This window comes from Triticum dicoccoides, chromosome 2B, assembly GCF_002162155.2.
Source record: "Triticum dicoccoides isolate Atlit2015 ecotype Zavitan chromosome 2B, WEW_v2.0, whole genome shotgun sequence".
Taxonomy (NCBI): domain Eukaryota; kingdom Viridiplantae; phylum Streptophyta; class Magnoliopsida; order Poales; family Poaceae; genus Triticum; species Triticum dicoccoides.
Genome location: NC_041383.1, coordinates 224,561,729 through 224,578,707, shown reverse-complemented (window position 1 = coordinate 224,578,707; position 16,979 = coordinate 224,561,729). Strand labels below are relative to the sequence as shown.

Below are 16,979 nucleotides of genomic sequence, written 5' to 3'. Positions count from 1 at the left end.
GGGTCGGGACGGGGGCGAGCGCCGGGGCTAGTGCCGGCGCCGGCGGAGTCGGGGGCGAGCGCCGGGGCCGGGTCGGGCGCGGCGGAGCGACGGGGGAGAGAGAGTGGGGATTTGGGGGGAAATGGCGGGATGAAGCACGGCGAGTGAGAATTTTGGGTTAAGTGAACGTAGCAGTAGCGCGTTATGTCAAAACGCGCTGCTACTAAATTCTGTAGCTGCAGCGGTTTCGGAGAAACGCGCTACTACTATGATCTGTAGCTGCAGCGATTTATGAGAAACTCACTACTACTATGATCTGTAGCTGCAGCGGTTTATGAGAAACACGCTACTACTAAGATCTGTAGCTGCAGCGGTTTTGTAGAAACGCGCTGCTACTGCCGTCGCTACTGCCAGTTTTCCTTTTTCTTTTCCTTTATTTTATCCCACTTTTATTTCCCGAGGGCAGTGAACGAAGGGAGGCGATATATATTGCATCATTTGATGGTTAAATATGTATGCAAAATAGGAACATATATATTACACATCATTGGACCCATGCATAATAATGGCTAAGTGTGTATACAAAATAGGAACATATATATATTACACATCATTGGACCCATAACATACGTTTCCTCAGTGTTGACGTTTTCGTTTTTGAGTTAGCTTCTTTCCCTTCTTGTTCGTCAAAGAATAATTGAGCCCCTCATTGTGACTTTGCCTTTTCCATGGAGTACGATTTTTCTTAGGTAATGTAGTATTGATTCTTCTTTTGACGTATACTTCATCATCATCGTCATCTTCCCTCATTGGGTTGCCGTACTGATCATAGTCTTCCTCGTTGGCGACTCCATCCATTCCAATGATGTTCCTTTTGCCTCTCCTCGCGACAACACGGCTGGGATTGCGCGGGTCAGTTATGAAGAAGCATTGTGTCACGTGCTTAGCGTGTACCCATGGCTTGTTTTTTGCGATAGCGTTCACGGTAGCGCTCTTGGCGTCGGGTATAGTCATGGTAGTGAACATCCGGCTTTCTCTTTCGACATTCTTAGCCCATCTGACACGGAACATCGTCGTGTTGTGCAGTCCAGAGTAGTCAAGCTCCCAGATCTCCTCGACCCTTCCATAAAATCGTTCAGTTGTGCCGTTGTCGCTGCCGGTCATGCATTCCATCGTCACCCCTGAGTTCTGATCATCACTGTCCATATCTTTTGCCTCCGTGTAGAATGTGTATCCGTTGATATCATATGCCTGATAGGTTACGAGGTTGGGCGAGGGGCCATGTGCTAAGGCGTATATGAGCAATCCGTTCTTACAGCCCTCCTCCGGGGGATTAGCAATAATATGCTCTTTGAACCAATGCAGGAAAGTGGAGTTGTGCTCTCTAGTAACTTCGGCGTCCGTCCTGCATACCCCCCGGTCACGATACTTCTTTGCGATAATTTCTTTGTGCAGTGCCACGAAAGGATCTACCTCGTCTAGGTGTTGTAGCACTACCAAGTTTGCTCTGTCAAAGTCGCTGCGTCGATCTGAGTATGCCACGTGCAGTTCCCTGCGACCGTTACAGTGACCATCTCCTTCGAGCCTCCCATCGTGCTTGTTAACGGGCAAACCAACACTAACACCAGGCGGCTGGTCTGCGCCATATAGAAAATTCTCACAGAAAGAGATGCACTCTTGTGCCAAATAGCCCTGGACGATGCTTCCATCCAGACGGGACATGTTACGAACGAATCCTTTGATGATCCCATTCATCCTCTCAAACGGCATCATGTTGTGCAGGAATGACGGCCCCAGGTCTATTATGTCATCCACAATATTGACACACAGATGCACCATCACGTCGAAGAACGCGGGCGGGAAGTACATCTCAAGCTCATTCAGTATCACAACGATCTCTTCCTGTAGCCTTTGGAGCTGCTTCACACTGATCGACTTTCGAGAGATGACGTCGAAAAAGTTGCAGAGACCAATAAGCGTGTCACGGACGTGCTTGTCCATTATCCCTCTAAGGGCAACAGGTAATATCTGCGTCATCATCACATGACAGTCATGAGACTTCATCCCGCTGAACCTTTTCTTGTCCGTGTCTAGATATCTGCTTATCTTGCCACAGTAACCGGAACTAACTTTCACTCCGGTAAGGCACTTAAAGAATTGATTGATCTCAGCCTCACTTAAGGTGAAGCAAGAGGGGGGGCAATAATCCTCTTTCTTTAATTTCTTGCCCTTCTTCTCCCGTGCCTCTGTCTCCATCTCTGTCTCGTCTGAAATTTTACGGGGCGGCATGTGCAGATCTTCCCTGATTTTCAAATCTTGCAAGTCTTTTCTTGCCTTTGGCCCATCCTTGGTCTTATCCGGCATGTTCATCAGTGTTGCGAGCAAGCTCTCAAGGACATTCTTACAGATATGCATTTGATCAAGGCAATGAGGTGTATCGAGTTTGTGCCAGTACTCCAAGTCCCATAACACAGACCTCCTCTTCCATACCTTCAGCAGCGGCTCCGGCGCCTTTCTCATCGTCTTTCCCGGCGCGGGGCACTCCTTCCAGTTTTTCAACAGCTCATCGATTTCGGCACCGCTCCGCTTACGTGGAGGTCCTCGATGCTCAGCGTGACCATTGAATAGATCTCCACGGTTTCTCCACGGGTCGTCCTGTTCAAGCCATCTTTGATGCCCCATGTACACGATTTTCCCAGACCCGCCATCTTTCCTTGACGTTAGCTGCTGAGACGTTGTATCATCCATGCACCGCGTGCATCCGCAATATCCATCGCACACCTGGCCTGCCACATATTCATAACCGGGATAGTCCTGCACTGTCGTGATCAGCGCGGCTCTCATGTTGAAATACTCACCTTTGCTGGCGTCCCATGTCTTGGCCGGTGTTTTCCATAACGTGTCTAACTCCTCTTGAAGTAGCCCCAGATACAAATTAATATTATTTCCTGGTTGTTTCGGCCCTTGAATAAGCATGCTCATGTGAATGTACTTCGATTTCATGCACAACCAGGGGGGGAGGTTGTACATCCATACAAACACGGGCCATGTACTATGGTTGGTGTTCTGGTTGCCAAACGGATTCATGCCATCGGTACACGCGCCGAGCACGATGTTCCTTGCATCACATTCAAAATACCGATAGAAGCTGTTGAACGCTCTCCACTGGCTTCCATCCTTCACGTGTCTCAGCTTCGGATCATCTCCATCGTCGGGCTTCTTCCTCTCCGCGTGCCAGCGCATTAGCTTTGCTTCCTTGGGGTCTACAAAATACCTCTGGAGACGGGGAGTGATCGGTAAGTACCATACAACTTTCTGGGGACATTTCTTCCCGGCCTTCTTGTATCGAGAAGCATTGCACACCAGACAGCTTGTTTTTTCCGCGTGCTCCTTCCGATAAATTATGCAATCGTTGATGCATGCATGGTATCTAACGTGTGGCAGATCAAGAGGGCACACGATCTTCTTGGCCTCATCAACACTAGTAGGACATAGATTACCCGCGGGAAGAACATCCTTTAGGTACTTGAGATGCTCATCGAGGCTAGTGTCGGTCCATTTGTTTTTAGCCTTCGTCTTCAGGAGTTGGAGCGTGAAACTCGACCGGGTCACCTCAGGATTGCAACCATCATACAATGGAGTGTTCGAGTCTACCACCAGTTGCTCCAGCTTAGCCTCCTCTCTAGAAGCAGCTCTCTCAGTACTCGTCTCCTTGTGAAGCAATGCTTGAACATGAGGGTCCCGCACAATTGAACTTAGTACCGACGAACTCTGCTGCGTGGAGTCCATGTCGTTCTCTCCGCCGCCATGTCCGGCCCCTTCTCCTCCGCCATGTCCGGCCCCTTCTCCGCCGCCATGTCCGGCCTCTTGCCCGCCGCCATTATCGATCATCTCTTCGTATTGCCCCGTGTCATTGCCTGCCCCGTCGGCATCCTCAACATCGTCATCCTCATCTTCAATTATCCACCGAGTATAGCCATCCATGAAACCAGTCATGAGCAGGTGCGCTTCGACACGACCATCGTCATGGGGGTCGAGCCAAACTATTCCTTTGCATTTTCGACACGGACATAAAACCTCTGTCCGGTTATTTTCTTTCATGTCCTGCACCGCCGACCGCAACCACCTGTCCACCATCGTTCCACTGACCATCGTCTACTCTGCACGGTAATAATAAAAAATTGATTGTAAAAATGCATGCATGCATCAAAGTCATAAAAAAATTTGGCATGATCTTCCCTAAAAATAGGACATACATGGATCTAGAGTTTGCTCGGAATTCACCGAAACGGAAATAAATCGACATTTCGGCAAAACATAGGCAACTCAAAAGCACAATTTGGCGGCGTCAACTCATGCCACACACACAATTTCCACAAACATATCACACACACATAAACACATTTCCATTTTGCAAAAGCATGACATTTTCATCACCTCTATCTCGATCGAGATCGAGCACACGGTGGAGATGATGTTGTAGGGAGATCAAAAGTGCACAAAGCTCTTCTTGACAAAGATAGATCTAGTTAGGGGGCAAATAGGTCACTTAACTAGATCCTACATCTACCTAGCTACCTAATTTGGGAGGAGACAACTTCAACTAGTGGAGGGGGAAGGAAAAAGAGAAAGGAGATGCATTAATGGAGGTGCTATAGTTATGTAGGAGTAATGAAGAGAGAGAAGGTGGATAGAGAAGAGAGAGAGTAATGGGGAAGAAGTATTGAGAAGAAGAAGAGTGAGAGTGGGAGCATGTGGTGGAGGGAAGAGAGGAGAGGGGGAGGTAGGGGGAAGGGAAAAGAGGAGGGGGAGGGGAGGGACGGGTGGGGAAAGGTGTTGGGTTGGTGCGGGTTAGCAGTAGCGCGAGAGAGAAAACGCGCTGCTCCTAAGCATTTAGCAGCAGCGCGCTTTGCGGTACGGCGCTACTGCTAACTGGGACAAAAAATTGTGGCAATTTGAAACTTACCAGCAGCGATCTCGAAAAAAGCACGCTACTACTACATACTTAGCAGTAGCGCTGTTCTTGCGACCGCGCTACTGCTACTTAGAGTTAGGTGAACACCGCCGGTCGACATTTGTAGCAGCGCGTTTCTGGCCGAGCGCGCTACTGCTAAATCCTTATCAGCAGCGAGTTTACGTAACACGCACTACAACTATTTAGCAGCAGCGCCCCATTTTGAACCGCGCTGCTGCTAAGATTCTGTGTATAGGCTTTTCCCTAGTAGTGGAGGAGGCGGGACGTCGCCCCTCATTATGCGCTTGTTGATGCCGCATTGTCGAAGCATGTGAGTGGACGGCTTTGCGCCGCTATGGTGCTTGTAGGGGGCGTCGAGCATCTCTTCGAAGCTCATGGCGGGCTGCCACGCCATCTTGCCGGTCTGCCGGCGCTTGGCTGCCAGGTCGGCCGGGGGCTCGGTGGCCGCGACGAGCCGGTTGGCGTAGCGCTGAGCCGGTTGGTTGGCTTTGCGCTTGTTGTTCTGCTGGTTGTGCTACTGCCGGTTGCTTTCGCCGGGCAGCTTCGGAGGGGGAACCGGCTTCGCTTTCTTGGCTTCATCCAGCGCCACCTGGATCTTCATGGCGGAGTAAGCGTTGGCGTACTTGTCCGCCGTCACCATGAGTGCGGCCATGGTGGCCGGCTCGGAGCACAAGAGCTTGTGCTTGACGAAGGTGCCATCTCGGCACCCGTTGACGAAGTACTGGATTGCTTGAACCTCGTGCACACCTTCGCAGCTGTTCTAGAGCTCGGTCCAGCGTGCGAGGTACTCGCGGCTGGTTTCCGTTGGCCCCTGCATGCACATGGCGAGCTGGCTGGGCGGTCGGGTCGTCGGTAAGTCCCCGTGAAGTTGTGGACGAAGGCCTGCTCAAAGTCCACCCACGTGTTGACGCTGCCCACCGGCAGACTGTTCAACCAGGTGCAGGCCGACCCTTGGAGCATAAGTGGCGCGTAGCGCACGGCGAGCCGGTGGTTGCCGCCTATGATGCCGATGGCAGTGGTGTAGTCGGTGAGCCAGTCCTCCGGCTTCATGGTTCCATTGTACTTGCGGGTGTCGCGGGGGAGCGTGAACCCTTTCGGAAAGGGCTCCTCTTGGATGCGTGGGCCGAAGCACGCCGGCCCGACGGTGCCGCTCTCCTCCACCTCCAGGGAGAAGGCGAGCCGGTCGAGGCGGTGGCGTGCGTCAGTGTCGTCGATGGCGCGTGTGCCAAGTCGGCTGGCGACCGGGCCATGGGGGGCCGGGTCGGTTGGAGCCGGATGCCGGCCGGGCTGGTCGGGTCCGCGTCGGTTTTTCGGGGCCGGCTCGTCGCCTAAGCCACCGGCGGCCATCAGGGCCGGGTCGCGCCGGGTCCGGGTGCGGCAGGAGTGCGCCTCGCCAGGTGGTGAGGACGCCGTGTGCTGATGATCGCCGGGTTCGGCAGCGCGGGCAGAGCAGGATCCCGCCGGCTTGGCGAGCTGGTTGAGGCGGTCTTGCTGCGCGTTGGCCGCATCAAGGAGGTCGTTCATCCGCTTGATGCGCTCCCTCAGCTCCTCGCCTGTGAGCTGGTCCAGGCTGATTGCGGCCGCCTGAGCGGCGCTCATGTTCTTCGCGGGAGTCTCATAGATAGGCGGGATGGCGCCGAAGGTGCCGCCGATCACGCCGCCCCGGGCTCGCACGTCGGTGACCCGGCTCGGCTCGGCCGCGGTAGGCGTGAAGCTGTAGGCGGCGTTGCGCTCTAGCTGAGCGGAATCCAGGCGACGCTGTGTGGCGGCGAGCATCTCAGTCAGGTCCAGCAGGTGCTGGCGGTTCTCCTCGAGCTGGGCCCGGGCCTCGGCGACGTTGGAGGCATCGATGTCGGTGCCAATGGCGGCGCGAACGCTCTGCATCGCGGCGCGCAACGGGTTGGGCGAGGCGGCCTGCTCCGCTGCGGCCTTGGCTTCGGTGGCCTTCCTTTCCGCGCTCAATGAGGACGAGGTGTCGGTGCCGGTGACGAAGACCTCCACATGGACGTCCATTGCCCCAGCGGGAATGCTGCCGCCAAGGGAGAGGGGGGAGTCGGAGAAGTCAAGTACCTCGCTGGGGTACTCATCGGCCGCAGGCGCATCGAAGATGCGCAGTGCGGCAAAGGAGGCGGCGAGCGCGTCGATGACGTCGTCCTTCAGCGTGACAGGCTCGTCGGAGTCGGAGAGGAGCCCCGTCTGAAGCATGCTTTCGGCCAGGACCTCGAGCTGCCCCACGGTGGGCGCCAACTATCGTGGTGGGCACACGGCAGATGCCATGGGATGGCTAAAAAGAGGAGGAGGCTCGAGAGCACTGGTGGGCTCCAGAGACGAGGTCGACATGAGCGAGCGTGGGACGCAAGACATACCCAGGTTTGGGGCTCTCTGGAGAGATAATACCCCTAGTCCTGCCGAGTGTGTTTTATATGTAACAGTACAGAGTTGCTCCTAGAGCTGTATGGAGGAAGAAGGGAGGCTGGCCAGGGCTTAGGCTGCTCCTTCTCCCTTTGTGTGTTCTACTGATCGGTTGGCTATTTTCCTGTGTGCTTGCCTGTATGTATGAGGGTTCCTGGGCGGTTTTATAGGCCAACCCCCCAGGGGTACAATGGTAATGCTACAAGGCCGTAGGGCCAGGTCCTCAGCGTCTAGGGACCCGGGGCTAGGACCCGTCGAGTGCATGTGGTTCGTGGGGTTCCCCTAGGTAAGGGCCCCACTTGCCTAGGGGAACTTTTCGTCGTCTTATCAATCGTCAGGGAGTGGCTGAGTCGAGTCGGGTACAGTGGCGCTCCGTCAGGTTGCCGCTTGCTGGCATCAGCGGTGACGATGGGGGCACTGTTGCCATGTCGGCCCTGGTCAGCGGGTAGGTGAGGGGCACTGTTGCCATGCTCCGGCTGACCAGAGGCATGGGCGGGGCACTGTTGCCTCAGTCATCGGTGGATGAAGACTCGTCCCATCGTACGACCTGGATGGGACGGGAGCTGACTGTGGCTGGGTTAAGGAACATGCCAAGGGTGGAGCTGGCTTGTTGAGGAAGTCTTGGCGTGTCGGGTTCGGCTGCCTTAAGCTGGTTGTTAGGGGCCGAGTCGAGGAGCTTGGCCGGGTCCGAGAGTTCGGCCGGGTCGAGGGGCTTGGCCGGGTTGAGCGACCCGGCCAAGCGCGGGACGGCTTGAGGGGCGATGTTGGCCCCGTTGTTTTTGAAAAGGATTCGGGTTCCGTTGCCTGCCCGGGGTTCATCCCGCCGACAGTGGGGGTGGACGAAATGAGTCGCCTTAATTAAGTTATCTTTAGCGGTAGTGTTGGTCGTCGACATATACCGAGTTCCATGTTCATGTCGCGGTAGTTGCGATTTTATTAGTGGCATTGGTTTGATTTGTCGGTGTGAGGTATAGATGAAACTAGGTTTTTGTCTTGTCTCATGTCGGGGGCTAGCGTGTAGGGGAGTGCCGTGGCTACTCTGGCTCAAAGTTCATCGGATTATTCATAATTTTCTAGGGAGCGCCACAGTTGCGATTGAAGAATTTACTTGCCTTTGTAACAAGAATGTCTAATATAATTTTAAGTATAGTAAGACAAATATTTGTTGCATTCTTTAATATAAAATAGATTTCCATTACTGTCATTTCAAAAACTAGATGATGCCCCGCACTTTGTTGTGGAACCATGTTAAGATAAGCATAAATAGGTGGTACAAAATATCTAAGACTAGTAGAAAAGAAAATGTAGGAGTGTTCTCGGTTTATATTTAAATAATAATAAAATATTTGAAGCATGTGACTAAAGGATGTATAAAGGGGGAAAACTTTTCGATTGAAGTTTCTTTTTGGGTCAACTTTTCGATTGAAGTTAATGTCATGTCATTTGTTAAGAAATTGTGAAGCATGAACTACTTAGATTTGCTCTAACACATATACCGTCCATGTCTACACAAAATTAATAGAATTGTTTTTTACTTATGATGGATTGGCTAGTAAAAGGAATGTAACTTGTTCATCCGCAAAAAAAAATGTAATTATATGCATGGAATATAATTTGCGACTACATGAATGACTTAGCAGAGTGTCATACAACATAGAGAGAGAAAAATAGCTACTCCCTCATATTTATGATAAGTATCGCAATTTTGAACCAAGGTTGTACTAATCTTTAACCTTAGTTTAAAATTGTGACACTTTTTTTTCTAAAATAAAACATCCTCTTTATTTATTAGTAATAATGGTTACATCGTCTATAAGAAAATTTACAATATCGTTCATAGGTTCCTCAAACCAATCCCTTGTCTCAGAAAATTTGGCTACTCTAGCAACTTCATGAGCTACTTTATTTTCCTTCCTATTACAGTGTTCAAATCTAACTAACAAAAAAATCACAAGCCAAAAAATAACAATCATCAAACACAGCTGCCGCCGCTCCCGCTGTATGTCCTCCATTCTTTGTCGTGTCAATTACTTCCATATTGTCGGAGTTAACAACAAGTCAGTTACTTCCCGCCTTTTGTGCAAGTAATAAGCCAAAACGTAGTGCCATGGCTTCTGCTGTTAAAAACATCTGCACACCAATCCATCTTCCAATTCCCTCCAACAATAAATCTTCCTTTATCATCTGTAAGTACAGCTCCCGCTGTGCCTCTAAGCATGTCTTGATCGAAAGAAGCATCGACATTTAATTTCACAAAACCTAGAGGGGGTCTTGTCCATCCCTCTATTTTATTTGTTGCCTTGGAGGATTGGGCAATAACATAGTTCGTCGTTATAGCACGGGCTCCCATCGAAATTTGGTATGCATCTTGGGTCTTCCCCTGATGAACTAGCGAACGTCTTTCCCACCATAAATACCAGGCTGTTATAGCGATCAGTTCATGAACATTTTGTATGCCCACTATAGATAGCTCATGTTCTGGCATAAAAATTAGAAATTCAAGTATTGCCTCTCCCGCACGATCGACCGCACAGGCTTTTTTAATGGCTTCGTGCAATCCCAGTTTCTCCCTCACCTCTTTTGCCTTTTGACATAAAAATAATAAGTGTTTAGTATCTTCATGCCCATTCGAACATGATGGGTAGGTGGGCAAAACTTTCATATGTCTATTAGCAAGTGTAACACAACATGGGAGGGTTTCATGTAAGGTACGCCAAATAAAGATCTTCACTTTTGCTGGACAAGATAATTTCCAAATCTTGCTCCAAATAGTATTGACATTTATTCCTCCAATGCCATCTGAATGTTGCAATTTCCTCCCATGTTGCGTTTTCCATTCTCCAGATAAGCAGAATGAACCGTGAATAGTCCATTCTTTGTAAAGCTCCAAGCTATGAAATCCAACATGTCATACGTGGGGAGGGGGATCGTAAGCACCCTCTGGACATCAATGGGCCACAACGTTTGTCTTACCAAATCTTCAACCCAACAATTGTTGATTGGATCTATAAGATCAGCAATTTTTGTTAGAAGCTGCCCTCTTCTAGGAGTGATAATTTTCCTATTTGCCCCATTCGGGATCCATGCATCTCTCCAGATATCAATATTTTGTCCATTACCAACTCTCCAAATATAAACTTTTCTGAGAGAATCTACTCCGGCCATAATGCTTTGCCACGTGAAAGAGGATCCTTTTTTCAAACTCGCATTCATTAAATCTCCATCTCGAAAATATTTAGCTCTCAAAATTGTAGCACATAGTGAATCAGGGTTATCAAGCAGGCGCCACGCTTGTTTGGTTAACAAGGCCAGATTGAAACAATGTATGTCTCGAAAACCCATTCCTCCTTAGTCTTTTGGTACACACATATTCCACCATGCCATTCGATGCATTCTCTTCTGATTGTCTTCGTCACCCCACCAAAAATGCGACATCGCGTCAATGATTCCTTTAAAAATCTTTTTAGGAATTTTAAAGACGGACATTGCATAAGTTGGGATAGCTTGTACAACCGATTTGAGAAGGATTTCCTTTCCTCCTGCTGATAGCAACTTTTCCTTCCAACCACTGATTTTCATAACAATTCGGTCTATTAAGAATTGGAAACAATCACTTTTGTCCATACCCACATTTGAAGGCAGACCCAAATATTTGTCATTGAGAACTTCAGTCATAATGTTCATAATAGTACATACATGCACCTTATATTCCACTTTCATGTTGGGACTAAAAAATATACTAGATTTTTCAACACTCACCATTTGCCCCGATGCAGCACAATAAGCATCCAAAACTGCTTTCAGCGCCTCCGCGTTCATGGAATTAGCTTGCATCAGGATTAATGAATCGTCCGCAAATAGGAGATTTGAAATAGATGGGGCATCTCTGCTAACTTTAATTCCGGAAATACTTCTATTCTCCTCTGCATTAGCTAAGAGTGTGGTCAGGCCTTCCGTACATAACAAAAATAAATATGGGGAGAGAGGGTCCCCCTGCCTCGGTCCTCTAGATGGTTTGAAGCTCTCTATTTCTTCCGTGTTAAAACGAACCCGATATTCCACCGAGGTCACACAATGCATAATTAAATTCACCCAATCCTGCTGAAAGCCTAGTCTCAACAAGATTTCCTTTAAAAAAAGCCACTCTACTCGGTCATATGTTTTGTGCATATCCAGTTTGATTGCACACAGGCCCTCTTTACCGGTCCTTTTATTTTTTATTTTATGAAAATATTCATAAGCCACTAAGATGTTATCTGTAATCATTCTTCCAGGCACAAAAGCACTTTGGGTAGGGCTAATAATATCTGGGAGGATTGTCTTCAGACGAGCAGCAATCATCTTTGAAATGACCTTATACACCACATTGCACAAACTGATTGGTCTAAATTGAGTTACCTTTTTCGAGGAGTTAACTTTTGGGATCATTACTATTGTAGTATCATTCCAACCATCAGGTATAGTACAGGTATTCACCGCTTGGAGAACCTCTTCAGTCAAATCATCCCCTAACATAGCCCAAAATCTCTTATAAAAATGGCGTGAAGGCCATCTGGCCCCGGCGCCTTTAAATCACCAATGTCAAAAAGTGCCTTCCTAACCTCTTCAGCCGTGTAGGGGGCAAGGAGAGCCCTATTCATGTCATTCGTTACTTTCCTTTTTACAAGGGAGAGGACCTCATGGTTCGGTTGATTAACTTCTGAAGTAAACAGGTTAGAAAAATACCCCAGAATATGATTCTTCATCTCCGTGTCTTTTACCCAAACCCCATTATCGTCAAGCAATTTTTTTATCTGATTCCTCTTCTTTCTAGTTGTTGCGGCGTTATGGAAAAAAGAAGTATTGCGCTCACCATGCAATAACCAGTTTGCTCGACCCCATTGTAGCCAGTGTATCTCCTCTTGTTCCAATAAAATTTCAATCAATACAATAGTCTCCTTTTGACGTGCAAGAGAGTTAGCATTCACAGGCCCTCTCCGTAATTTTTCTAAATCTTTTTTTAGTTTGTTGATTCTTTTTTTCGGACCCTTAAGGATACCACGATCCCAAGTGTGCAAATCTGCATGTACCGCTCTTGTACGATCAGCGAGAGACGGCCCTATGCCCAACATCTTCGTTTTTCCCAAGCTGTACGTACAACTTCCGTAACCGTCTCTTCTTTCAGCCGTCGAGCTTCAAAATGTTTCCTTCGACTTTTTGAGCGGTCAAAAATATTATCGTCAAAATATTCCGTGTCTAAAATAATAGGGTGATGGTCTGAGTGTACATGTTCTTCGTTAATAACCGCCGCTCGAGGGAATTTATTCGCCCAATCCACATTACAGACCGCTCGATCTAGTCTTTCCCTGATTTCGCCCCTCCTCCATGTAAATAAGTCACCCATACATCCCATATCTGCTAGTCCACAATCTCCCAAACAATTACGAAAATCTCTCATCATCACATTTGGTCTCACATTCCCTCCCTCTTTCTCTGATGATAACAAAATTTCATTAAAATCTCCTAAAACTACCCATGGGTGATCGCCCTTCTTATACAAATTTCGAATATCATCCCATGACAAAGCACGGTCACTCCAGTTGGGGTGCCCATAAAAGCCTGTTAAACGCCACTGTACAGTATTCCCATTCATAAAAACAACATCAATAAAATTATTTGACACACAGTTTAACTCAACTTTATTCATATTCTGATAAAACTGCGACACTTATTTTGGATCGGAGGAACAACTTATTTTTGAATTGTTTCGATTGCTTACCACATGTGTCACGTGGTAGGAACAACTTGTTTTTCTTTTTGCGAAACGGTAGTAGATAACAACTATTTAAATAGATGAACATAAAAGCCCATTGTGCGTTCTGCACTGGGGGGCTTGCATTCCTTGACCCTAGATATGGTACTTTGGAACAGTATGATTGGGCATCCAACGGTTTCGGGGACCAGATGATCTAAGTTCCTCGCCGAGACTTTTTCAAAGATCCAGTTTCTCTTTTGCTTTGGTTGATGCCCGATCGAGAGGAGTTGTTCCCTTTCTAGTTCGGTGCCATCACTGAATAAAGGCACATGACGCACTCGAGAAAAGCAAACTGAAAAAACCATACGTGCAAACAGTGAAAGGATACCCTTGCCACTGATTCTGGCTTTCCTCGGTAGGCCGGCGGCATCGTTGCCGTCCACGTCCTCGTTGCCGACGGCCACGTTGCCACCGGCAAAGCCCCACCCATTATCCCATGTGAGGCCGGCGGCCGGCAACCCCGACAAGGCGCACGACAGCACACACCACTCCTGGTGCTGACGGAAACCACGATTGCCACGGCAAAACAAGACAGCGAACCCTGGAGGAATAATCGCAAACATTCACCGGGATGCTACAACGGGGGAACACCTGTATTCCATTATATAAGTATATAATTTGTTGTCGTCTATAACAACACGCCATCACGAATCACCATGGCTCGGCCCATATCGGCCTTGACAAATTTCCTAAGGTGGTGGTCATCTACGCCGAGGCCGGCCGGCCGGCCGGGGTCGTCATCACCTATGATGGAACTCCACCCAGCAGGCAAGGGGCAAAATTAACAAGATTGTCGATAGCTTCGAGGACTGGACTGGCGGACATTGTGGATCAAACACATACAAAAGAACCAAGAAGAATGAATGAATAACTGCGACAGGCTAGCTCTTCATCGGGCCTTCCTCAAGGTCATCAAGTTCCGAGGACAGCGGAATGCCGCTCGTTCTCGACTTGAGGGGCACGTCCTCCCCGTCCAGCATGTCGCTCTTGTTCCGCGGGATCGCTGAGGTGGCCTTCTTCTCAGACTCCATGGCCCAGCTATAGACCACCATGCCCATGATGGCGAGCAGCATCCCGAGTATGTTCTTGATGGTGAGAGCCGAGTCGAACAGAACCCAGCCGAGGATCAGCACGCACACCGTTTTCATGTGGCCCAGGACCTGGAAAGAGGTTGCAGAGAACCGCCCGATGCAGAGGTACTGGCTCATGTTGCAGAAGACAGCCAAGGAGCATGAAAGCAGTATGAAGAACTGTAAAAGGGTTAACACAGGAGATAGTTAGAACGTACACAAGCTGTTTCCTGACAAAGCATTAAAAGCAGCACGAAGAGCTGCGTGATGATTAAAACAGAAAACATCACCACAAACTGCATTTATAACCACAAGCTAGAAGTATTGTTGTGGCTAACAGCAAACCGCAAGTCATATAATATAAATTACGCGTTTCTTAAGAAGGATGTTATACAAAACATACAAAACAAATAAGAGAAAAATCAGTGTTGTTACAGCTCCATGACAGGATCAGATGAATTGGAAAAGGAAATTCCTAACTTATTACAGAGGGGTACTGAGCAGTAGAGGAATGGAAAATGTCATAAATACAAATACTGAAGTTAACATTGGCACGAATCTATAGCAGAAGATACAAGGCATTGTTTCATTAACTGAAAATTATGTGGCAGGAGTGAGAACTTACAGTTGCTCCTGTTGAAAAACCGTAGTTCAATAGCCAACGCCCATTTAGGTAGTAATCCACAAAGGGACCCAGTATAATAAGTGACACTGCCTGTATTGGTGCAGTTTTGCTCAGCAGCTCGAATGACCCAATGTTGTACTTCTTCTGAAAGGAGCCAATTGTCTGGAACAAGAACAGGTATTGTCAGAACCCAAAACATAGTGGAATTTATTAAACTGCATAGGTGTTTTTATGGAACATAACTTGTAAACGGAAAAAAGGAATCCCGTTAGCTTTCAGTTTTAAAATGCAACCCTTCATCAACAATGTACTAACATCGCCCATGAAAAGTCCAAAATACATTCTCATCCCAAGATGTAGCAAGCCCAAAAGTAACCGCGGAATTTTAAAAGGATGTTCCACGATGTAAGGCAACAAAAGGCAAGAGAATACACATATCAGAGGATTCAAGAACTGTAAATCCACAGCTATATGATGTGATTTATTTATTTATTTTGAGAGATGATGTGATTTATTTACTCATGAAGCATACTGCAGGTTAACAATGAAAATGTTGGTTTTGGTTCCATGCTTTTAACAGGCATATCACACTGTTAGCATGAGATTTCTTTGTTGCACAGTTTTAACTGGGCACATTGGAAAATCCACACCAAGGCACAGTAACTACGACAACTCACAATAATGATGATACTCAGTTTTTTTAAAAAAAAGCAATAATGATGATACAACAGTACTGCACCAGAAAGTGAAATCATTGAATGGGCAGAACCATACAATACCCAGCTACTGAATATTTGGCTTCTATAGGACATTGTTTCACCAAAGTACCTATGTTGCTCGTTATCAGCAAAACACCTTGGCGTTATCGTAATTGGCCAGACAACTTCCAAAAAGTGGAAAAGTTATAACGACATACGAAAGTTGGCGTTATCGTCATTGGTCGTACAACTTCCAACTATTGTGAAAGTCATAACGACGTACGTAAATCTTAGGAAACATTTCCAATTATGGTATCTACTATGCCTAGTATTTAACTTTCTAAGTAAGCAGGAATCTAAAATGCACAAATTGTATCTAGACAGAGAAACTAAACTCACAATCTGTTGAAGCGACGTGCAGAACACAGCCACACAAGCGCAAATGAAGCCCTTAGCATTGACCTCCACATCGGTGACGGTGCAAATCCCGACGCCCGCTGCGACGACAACCACTGCCGATATAACCTTGGTTGTGTAGTGCTTGCTGTTGAGTACCCACTCCATCAAGCAAACCACCGGAATCATGCTCAATTTGGAGATCTGCAAAATCGCATAGTTTGCACACGTTCTTCAGCCACAGAACAAGGCCACGTATTCGTATTCATGGCGAATGGCCAATAGGCAGCAGCGCAGGCATAAAGGATGTTATACCTGATAGAAGCCGACAGAGTTGAGCATGAGGCTGAGGTTCATCCCGGTGATGGAGGCGTTGGCGACGAGCGAGAACCAGACGAGCTCCCAGAGGGGGACGTGCTTGGAGGCGGAGTAGCCGGTGGCCTTGGAAATCCACCCGACGAGCGCCGTGACGGTGAAGTGGAACCCGGTCAACGTGGTGGCTGCATTCGCGGAGGCGAGGGTAAACAAACAAAAACAAGAGCGCGTCAGTCGTCAGATCCGCCTGCGACAAGCCCCCCAAGGCGGCGGATCCAGATCTGGGAGAGAGCGAGGGGCGTACCGAAGGAGAAGGCGTAGCCGGCGGAGGACATGAGCTGCTTGTTGGCCATGATGAGGCCGACGGAGCTGACGACGTTCATCCCCCAGGCGCCGAGGTCGGACACCGCCGGCGGCTTCTTCTCGGCCGGCTCCATGTCGCTCCTCCGCCCTCGCAGAGAGACCCGGTGGTGGAGGAGGGTAGCACGGTTCGTCTGGTCTCGGCTCGGCTGCGCTTGTGCCCCCGTCCTCGGTGCCTCACGCGGGAGGGGCCGCCCGCTCGGTTATAAAGGAGATGGGAGGGGAGGCGAGAAGAAGCGTTGCCGCCTAGGCACGGAAGGGAGGGGAGTGTGCGGGGGGGTTTCGAATTGTGCTGCCGCAGTGGCGGAAACGTCAACGGGAAGCCGGTGAAAATCCTGTGATTTCCGGGAGGCGA

The 16,979-nt window shown here is 48.6% G+C and overlaps 1 protein-coding gene across 1 annotated transcript; it reads right to left on the bottom strand.

Annotated features, from left to right (window-relative positions):
* Positions 1-13,732: 13,732 nt before the first annotated feature.
* Positions 13,733-16,973, bottom strand: LOC119363205 (UDP-rhamnose/UDP-galactose transporter 2-like). The gene is made up of 5 exons (XM_037628521.1): positions 16,569-16,973; positions 16,265-16,449; positions 15,953-16,153; positions 14,856-15,017; positions 13,733-14,410 (listed from the first exon to the last, which is right to left on the bottom strand). The coding sequence occupies exons 1-5, from the start codon at positions 16,699-16,701 to the stop codon at positions 14,042-14,044; spliced, it is 1,050 nt and encodes a 349-aa protein (XP_037484418.1). The 5' UTR covers positions 16,702-16,973; the 3' UTR covers positions 13,733-14,041.
* Between the last annotated feature and the right edge of the window lie 6 nt (positions 16,974-16,979).